Here is a 9,416-nt window from a genome sequence, read left to right on the forward strand (position 1 = left end):
AATGCATGATTGCACCTTTGGCATGTGTTCAACTTGTATACATATTTGTTCTTTGTGCACCAGTGTTGCCACATTGCTTCCTTCAATTACTCGCTTACAACTTGCCAGCAAATTCCCAACTTCATCTATAATGGATCAAGGGATGTTCTGGCTCCTGGTACTGGAACACCTCAGTAAGCAGGCCTCAAACAGGCTGGCATGTCCTGGCGCTTGTCCCAGCACGAGGAACGGGGACCCCGATGACATAGATGGGGTACTCAAGCAGTGCCGAGCTGCTCAAATATTGATCAGTGGAGCTGTCTTTGAGCTGGTTAGTCTCAGCCAGCCAGTCACCCTTGGGAATTGGTGGTGGGTGGAAAAGGCTGCACAACAAAGAGAGAGAAAGAACTCGCAGGCTTGTCCACATTCTGCTGGCAGATGCCGCTGCTTATATCACAGCAGAGAGCAAGAGTGAAAGAAGAAGAGGAAGGAGAGCATCACCTTTGTATTGACATTCTGTTCAGCTCTGCCAGATGATGTGTCCCCAAGGATTGACCCGGGGTGGAGGGTTGATCAGTCGGGTTCAGTAGGCCACGCAAGAGCGTTTTGTCCAATTTCAGTGTTGCCATACACAATATGAAAGAGGAAGTGAATAAAAGACACAAAACCAATACAAGACGCACTGCATGAAAGAAACCTCAAAGCTCTCGTGAGCTCTGTTTCTTGTCCGCATGTGTGTTTTAATTTGAAGCTTGAAGGGAAACAGCAGAAAAGTAGAATGTGACACTTACTGAGATGGGTGTATCTTATACCCCCCAATCTTCACTGCAGATTGGGGGTAGTTGTTACATATCAGCAGGTTTTTTCCTCACCGCCAACTGGTCGCAGTGGCAGATGGCTCCACCTCCCTGAGCATGGTTTCCTCCTGCTAAAAAGGAGTTTTTCCTTCGCACTGTCACTAACTGCTTGCTCATAGAGGGTCGTCTGTTTGTGGGATGTAATCTCTTGTTTTTATCTTACAATATAAAGCTTGTTGTGATTTTGTTCTATATAATGGAACTGAAATATTACTGATCATTTTTGAATATTATATAATTTTATTTAACCTGCACAACGTCACAAAAAATGTAGCAGTATGGATAAAATTTATTTACGTCTTATATCTTCTATACTGATGTCTACTCATATGCAGTATACCTGTGAAATAATAAAGGAGAAAAGGGGGTGAAGAAAAAGAGTGGCATTGTCCTCATATGGAGCAATAATCTCCTGTATGAATCCAGGTCTATCCTTGTCTATCCCCACCAGACTCCACAGGATATACACAGATATAACGTGACAAATTCAATCGCAAATGTCATTTCATTTGAGAGGCAGCAGTAAAATGCCATGATATATCAGTTACCACTCCTTGATTAATTATACAACTGTATACACACTTTAGTACACCCACGCAAAACCAGTTGTTGAGTGGGAAACTCCTATAAGCTTGTTCTTTTCACTTTCATCTAAATCCCACCGGCATTCTAGCAATTCACCTCTCCAAATGCCTTCCTTCATGCTGAACAAAGTCATTTAAACCCTGCCAAATCACATCATTTCCCAGGTTTTGAGGCCTTTGTATCTGATAATATATGTGATATCAGAGGACTAACCAACAGATTCAGATCAATGCACAGATAGCACTTGGGGATAAATGACGACTAGCAGAGATAAGGAAAAGAAGCTTAGATGTTAAAGTCAACCCATGCTCTATGATGCTGAGTTTTCAAAATAATATGCCTTTGGCACTGAAACCCACCCAACCAAGTCTGCAATGAAACTGAACTTTTTGATGAGCTTTAAATTTCACCTCACCCAGGTAGGCCGTCCAGATGCCAAAGCCAATCTCATTTCGTCTCATGTCCATACTCTCAGATCCTGTTTGGATGACTGCCACTGATTCCCTCCACCAGCATCAGGTGCTTGCATTTTGACTCATCTCTTGCCCAGCATGAATTTTCATACTCTTGACTGCGGGCTTCTGAGTAGCAACGGCTGGCCGAACTTCACCGCCCTGCCAGAATCCTGACACAGGCTGCAGATGCACAGAGTGGCACAGGGTCCCCTCATTTCACTGGCATGGGTCCCTGCCTGGCCATCTGGTGTCTCCAAAGCAGGTGCCAGTCACTCATCACACCCGCCCTCATGCCTGCAAGACACGGGCCTCCACTGAGGGCTTTTTGGTGGCTTCTTCGATAGCCCTGCCCACACCTCCTCACCTACCCCTCGCTAACGGTAAGCTATCTGCTGCCCAGAACCAAACCCAAGGGGACAGCAAGGAGCCAGCACGCAGTTGTAATTGCTCAGAAGCAGTTCAGACACACTCACACAAACACGATGAGGAGCTTGTTAATTGGCAAGAACAAACTGGGATGCTGAGAATAAGTGATATGCACTTAGATAAACTGTCACACTGTCTGAGACAAAGAAGAGCATCATAGAAACAGTGACTTCATCTTGTCTGTTCCGAGCAAACTGTTGCAGAGGATGTGCCAGCAGCACAAGCCAGCTCATGCAGAAGCCCTCATCAATCAGTCCACTGTCAATCAATGCTGGGCTCCTGGTTGAAGCAGCTGGGGGCAGGAGATGAAAAGGCTGATTTGACTGATGACATTTTGGTGGACATTAGCGCTTTAGCTGCTCCAGTACATTCATTCATTCATTTCATTTCATTCATTTATTTATTCATTTTCAGGCACAACAAATACCTATATTGAACATAAAATACACAAAACAAAAAACAAAACTTGCCTGAAAAAGGAGTGGGACGAAGAAAACTTATTAAATCCCACCCCTATACTCACTCATCAACAAAAAAAACAAAACAATAAACTTCCCGCAGCTACGCCCATCATTGCATACAGACCCATCAACAGCCCCGGGCAGATACAAGCATCTAAGCGGCAGCTCGCAACCAACAATTAGAGCCTTCATAACTGAATACAGAATATATAAATTATAAATTGCATTACCACAGGTAACAGGCAGTAATAACTACAAGTAACAGACACACATACATATACATACATATATATCTACACACACAAGTACATATATGTACATACATACGCACACTTTATTTTTTTTTATTTTATTTTGGAATCCATACCAGCAATGGTAAGAGGACAGACATTACAGAGCACACTAAAACCCATCATTGAGTATACTGTGACCAGACCAACTGTTTGTAGAGAAATTTAAATCTATGAATATTTTTGCATTGTTTCAATTGTAAACTCAGACTGTTCCAGATTTTCACACCACATACAGACACACAAAAGCCTTTACGGGTTGTTCGAGTTCTGGGTAATTTGAATTCTCCAAAGCCTCTCACATTATAAACCTTTTCTCGAATTTCAAATCTAGTTTGTAAATTTGCCGGTAAAAGTTTAGTAAAAACTTTATACAAAATTATGGATGTATTGTAATTAACCAGATCCTGGAATTTAAGTAACTTTGCCTGAAGAAAGAATTTGTGAGTATGATCTAGATAACCAGCCTTGTGAATAATACGCAGTGCTCGTTTCTGTACTGTGACTAATGGATTAGTTGTATTTTTATATGTATTTCCCCACACTTCCACACAATATGTAAGATATGGAAGAACCAGGGTACAGTACAGAGTACGAAGTGCATCTTTATCAAGGAATTGTTTCACTTTGTTCAAAACTGCGAGGCTTCTAGAAATTTTGGTTTTTATGTGTCTGACGTGGGGTTTCCATGAAATTTTGTTATCAATTATAACTCCCAAAAATTTGTTTTCACTCACATTATCAATTGGTACACCTTCAATGATAATTGGTAATTCTATATTATATTTTAAATTACCAAAAAACATTGCTTTAGTTTTATTTATATTTAATGATAATTTATTTATGTCCATCCATTTTTTTATTAATTTTAGCTCCCTGTTTACAGTCATTACAAGATCAGTATAATCATCGCTACTGAAAAATATGTTGGTGTCATCTGCGAACAGTATGAGTTTAAGTACTTGAGAAACATCAAAAATATCATTTATGTATACATTGAAAAGTTTTGGTCCCAACACTGACCCTTGGGGAACACCACATGTAATACCAAGTTTCTCTGAATGGTAATGCCCTATGCTAACATATTGTTCCCGACCTGTTAGGTAACTTTTTAACCAGTTACCAGCTTTCCCTCGAATACCATATCTTTCCAATTTATCCAGTAAAATTGAGTGATTGATTGTGTCGAAGGCCTTTTTGAGGTCAACAAAAATACCAACTGCATATTTATTTTTATCCAGTGTATCAGTAATTTCTTCTACTGCCTCAATTATCGCCATTGAAGTGGTTCTTTGCGTTCTGAAACCATACTGACCAACATTTATTATTTGATGTTTTTCAAGGAATTTTTCTAATCTTGAATTAAAAAGTTTTTCTAGAATTTTTGAGAATTGAGGCAGTAGAGAAATAGGCCTATAATTGGTAAAACTGTGTTTGTCATTACTTTTATATAGTGGTAGTACTTTCGCAATTTTCATTTTTTTTGGAAAACAACCGGACTGAAATGATAAATTACAGATATATGTTAAGGGACTAGCAATATTCAGAATAACCTGTTTAACTACAGACATATTTATGTCATGATAATCCATTGAAGACTTACTTTTACATTTTAATGTGATATTTATTACTTCTTGCTCATTTGTAGCTGAGAGGAACAGTGAAAAGGGATTTGATTTTATATTACTGATATTTTCATTTTTATGACACGGGATGTCCGCTGCTAGTTCAGGGCCAACATTTATGAAGAATTTATTGAACCCATCGACAATATTACTCATGTTGTGATTTTCACCATTTGCATCAGTAAAATATTCAGGATATGATGTTCCAGAAGATCCTTGTTTAATTAAGTTGTTTAACACATCCCAAGTTCCTTTTATATTGTTTTTATTTTCATATAATCTTCTTCTATAATAAAGTTGTTTGCTCGTTCTTATAATATCAGTCAATTTATTTCTATATGCTTTATATCTTTGTTCCACTTCTTTTGTTTTTACTTTGATAAACTGTTTATACAGATTGTTTTTCTTTTTGCAAGCATTAATAATTCCTTTTGTGAGCCAAGGACTTTTTATCTTTTTTTTCTTTGTCATGTGTTCGTTTACAGGACAATGTTTATTGTACCACATAGTAAAAATATCTAGAAAAGTATCATAAGCCTTGTCCACATCTGACTCTTCATACACCGAACTCCAATCTTGTTGTGCTAAATCGAAATTGAAGGCATGAATTGCTTCTTCATTTATTGTTCGCTTTGCTATCATGATCTTGGTATCTATTTTTTTTAAATCACAGTCACACAAAGTAAAACTGGTAAGTGGTCAGTTATATCACAGACAAGCAGACCACTATTAATTTGGAAATCCATGACATTAGTAAAAATGTTGTCAATAATAGTGGCGCTATGTGACGTTATTCTGCTTGGCTTTGTTATTGTTGGATATAGTGATAAGCTGTACATTGTGTCAGTAAAGTCATCAATGGCTTTTAACCTTGTTGGATTTAGCAAATCAATGTTAAAATCACCACAGATAAATAGTAATTTTTGGTTCACCGAAGCAAACGTTTTTTCTATCCATTCATTAAAAGTGTCAATACTTGAACTGGGTGTCCGATATATACAACTTATTATAACATTTCTCTTTTTTTCATTCATAATCTCAATAGTCAAACATTCCAAAATTCCATCAATAGCCATAGACATAGTTGTTACAACATTATATTTTATAGAGTTATGAACATATATAGCAACCCCGCCGCCCGCCTTATTTAATCTATTCATGTATTTTAAATCATATCCATTCAAACAAAAATCTATTCCTTTATCGACATTGAACCAAGTTTCAGTGATGGCTATAACACTAAAGGGGCGAGAAAATTGTTGCAAATAGTCCTTAATGAAATCAAAATTAGAGTACATACTTCTGCTGTTAAAGTGAATTAATGAGAGCTTCCCGTCTAGGTTAATTTCTTTTTCATATTGTTCCTGAGTGAAATAATTACAATTTTTAACAAAAGAAGAGAGAAAGTTACTTTCAGAATCTATTTCTGGATCTATTATATTATGCTCCTTATATTCACAATCTAGATCAATTACTTTCTGTTGAAGAACTAATTTCAACGTGTCCATGTCATTTCCTGGTGTAATTGATACATTGGTGTCAGTTATACTTGTCCAGATCCTCCATGTTCCTCACTATCAGTACTTTTGCCTCTTCTGGTGTCCCGTTTAGCTTAATGAAAATCTTACAGTTTGTTACCCATGTATGTTGTATTTTACCGTTCTTCTTCAGTTGCCTTGCCTTCCTCGCGATGTCTGCGTTTTTTCGTGTCAGATGCTCATTAATGAAAACGTCCGTGCCTTTCAGTTTGCGTCCTTGTTTCAGCAGTGCGACCTTGTTCTTCCGATTGACAAATCTCATAATGATGGCCGGCAGTCTGTCACTCCTCCTGGGCAGTGAGTGACATGCTTCTATGTGCTCCAGGTCCATCTCTATCCCCTTGCTTTGGAGGAAGGACGCCACCTGTTGCTCTACCGAGCGGGTCTCCTCGTCGCTGGGCTCCCCGACGTTCCCGGCCACCGCGCGCGCGTACGAGCGCGGCTTGATTTTAATACCGCTGATGACCACGTCGTTCGTACGGGTGTACTGCTCCAGCTCATCCACCCGCCGCTCGAGATCCATGATCCGTCTGTCCTTCTCGGCATTTTGGAGGCGTAGCTGTTTTACCTCCTCCAGAAGCCCCAGAAGCAGCTCCTGCTGTGCCCTGACTGCGGCCACGTCTCCGCACAGCGCTCCGAGGGAGGTTTTAATGTCCTCAACCTCCTCTGGTGTTGGGCCTTTCTTGGGTGGCATACTGAAGCGAGAGCACGAGGCGGCCACCACGAGGGACCCGGAAGCGGAATTTCTGATGATGGCGCCTGGCTAGGCCTGCTGGCTGATGGTGGAGCCTGGCTGTGGCCTGCTGGCTGATGGTGGAGCCTGCCCATCAATGTGGCCGCCTCCTCCTTATAGACAGGCAGTACTTTTCTCCAGCCGTAACTCGTTCTGCCTTTCATTTCAATAACTCAGATGTTGGCTGAAATGAGCAGCTGTTATTTGCTTGTTTTGCTTGTTGACAAGCCTTTGACAGGGATGATATATTAGAGCGCCCATAATCTCCATCCATCTGAATCGCTTTATCACTTTATTTATTTATTCATTTTTTGACATGAGTTCCCACTAAATCCATAATTCCCACAGTTTGTCAATGACTCTGCAAATAAGCCAAAAAATAAGGTGAAATAAAAAAAAGGTGTAAACGAATATTTGAGTTACAAACAAGACACTCATATTTCAATTCCTGAGGGTCTCTTTGAAAGTCAATCACATGGTGTTCCACTTTTGCTTTTCTTTGAAGCGCTTTCATTAAAAAAAATAAATCAAAAGACATTTGCTTAGGAGTCTCACAGCCACATTGAAGCTTCTAAGGAAACTTAGTTGAAGACTGTTTGTGAACCTGGGTTGTCTCTTACACTCGACGGTGTGTTCTGGGATTGCGGGGGATGTTGTTTGGGCTATGTAAATGCTGGAGTTGTTTATGGAGCGGGTAGGAAGCCATAATGATAAATGTGTGTCAGTAAGGCACGGGGTCCCTCACAGTGAAGTTTTAATCTCAAGCTAGAGCTTTGCTGAGTTGGGCTGTCTTCAAAGGGGCAAACCGTGCCCGACAGCACGTTTTGCAAACCACAGCAGCTCTTATCTGGGAAGCCCTAAGCACTTCCAGAGGTCCTGTCTGCTTTATTGTGAAGAATTAATCAGAAACTGGTGAACATCCTTGTGGCTGACATTGATTTAAGCTCTAAATGAGTCCAAGTCTTCTGCTCAGGACTTCCACGTTTGCACTGCTACATTATTATACCATGTTTTTCTTTTTAAACCCAAACTTGGCAAACAAGTCTTTGAATGGCCTCACAGAGCACACGTCTACATCTACATCTACAGAGGTAGGAGCTTCCCCACCGTGCTCAGCAGCAAACCCAGTGAGATGTCAGCATTACAGCTTCCATTACTATCTTCTTCTTCTGCTGCTTTCTGACACCATGCGTGCATCCAAACCCACTCTTCAGAGATAAAGAGAAAGGGGCCATATTGCATTCGCACGCACACTCACGTACCAACACGGCGATAAATGTCACAGCACTCCCTGTCCTCCTCCTCTTAGATAAAGGCAAGCACAGATGAAAGCCTGTAAGAAAATATAACAGGAGGACGCATTTGTTGTGTTTGATAACATCAGAATGAAGAGGACAATAGAGACACATGAGGAGGGCTCAAGAGGAGCATTCGCCACAAATGCATTAGTTCAGAAGGAGCACAAACACACCATTTGATTCACCACGCTGAAAACATCCGTGCCTCGAAGCTCTTAAGTCGAAGGGGGGAGGTTGTATTTATGTTGAGAAAATGCTCAATATACGTGCGTGATGTTCAACAGTCAGGGTGAATTACAGATTTTGCAGCTCGAGAAGTCGTTTCAAGTCAGATCCGATTTCGCTGTCTGACAAAGAGGTGTTTGAGAAGTTAGCATCACTTTCTCATTGGTTATGTGCGCAGTGTGATAAAAAGTCTGATTTAGCCGTGCACTCAGAAACCACCATACTCGTAGGCAAGGTCGAGACTATTTTCTCCATTTCTGTCACTTCTGGAAAAGCCAGGGAAGGAAACAAATTATAATCCTATGTAGTAACTTAAGCAATCATCCACTCTGCTGTGCAGGTGGAGCTGGCAGGAGTTTTACTGTGTTCAATACTTAGAGGTGAGTGATTACTCTCCTAATAAAAGCTCTTAACGCAAAATCTGAAGGAAATAAGCAAAAAAGTCGAGGTTTGTGTAGCCGAAAGACTTCATGAATCACGCTGACGGAGAGCCCACTCCTACCTCTCCCACACCCGTGGGGATTTTAGTGAGTGTTAGGCTGCTGCACACAGTGGACACAATAAAGGGCCACATTTTTGTAAGTTGGCCAAGTTCTTATCAGATGTGATTTGTGTGTTTACGTCTGGCAGAATTTATTAAAAGCTCTGAAATTTTAATTAAAAGTAAGGAGCAAAATCTGAACAGAGATTGCAGGTGTGCACACGAGTGAATGCTGATTTTATTTTTACTAATTCATTTTTCTGCTGCTCCCTTTAGGGGTCAGCAAATCAGTTCACCCTATCCCCACCATCCTCCTCTGTCACACCAACTTTCTGCACGTCCTCCTTCCCTATAGCCAAGATTCTTCTCTGCAGGCTCCCTCTTTTCCTCCCATCTGCAGCTCCATCCTCAGCATCCATTATAATTACTATCTCTCCTCCACACATGTCCCGACCATCACAGC

General features: G+C 40.6%; 1 protein-coding gene across 1 annotated transcript; it reads right to left on the reverse strand.

Moving 5' to 3' along the window:
- Positions 1-2,363: 2,363 nt before the first annotated feature.
- Positions 2,364-7,031, reverse strand: LOC147322729 (uncharacterized). The gene has a single exon (XM_086307272.1). The coding sequence runs from the start codon at positions 6,908-6,910 to the stop codon at positions 6,218-6,220; it is 693 nt and encodes a 230-aa protein (XP_086163398.1). The 5' UTR covers positions 6,911-7,031; the 3' UTR covers positions 2,364-6,217.
- Positions 7,032-9,416: the final 2,385 nt, after the last annotated feature.

Source organism: Aulonocara sp. 'chitande type north' Nkhata Bay, linkage group LG9 (genome assembly GCF_057382095.1).
Source record: "Aulonocara sp. 'chitande type north' Nkhata Bay isolate Kocher_YH1m ecotype deep benthic linkage group LG9, A_spYH_male_GT1.1, whole genome shotgun sequence".
Taxonomy (NCBI): Eukaryota; Metazoa; Chordata; class Actinopteri; order Cichliformes; family Cichlidae; genus Aulonocara; species Aulonocara sp. 'chitande type north' Nkhata Bay.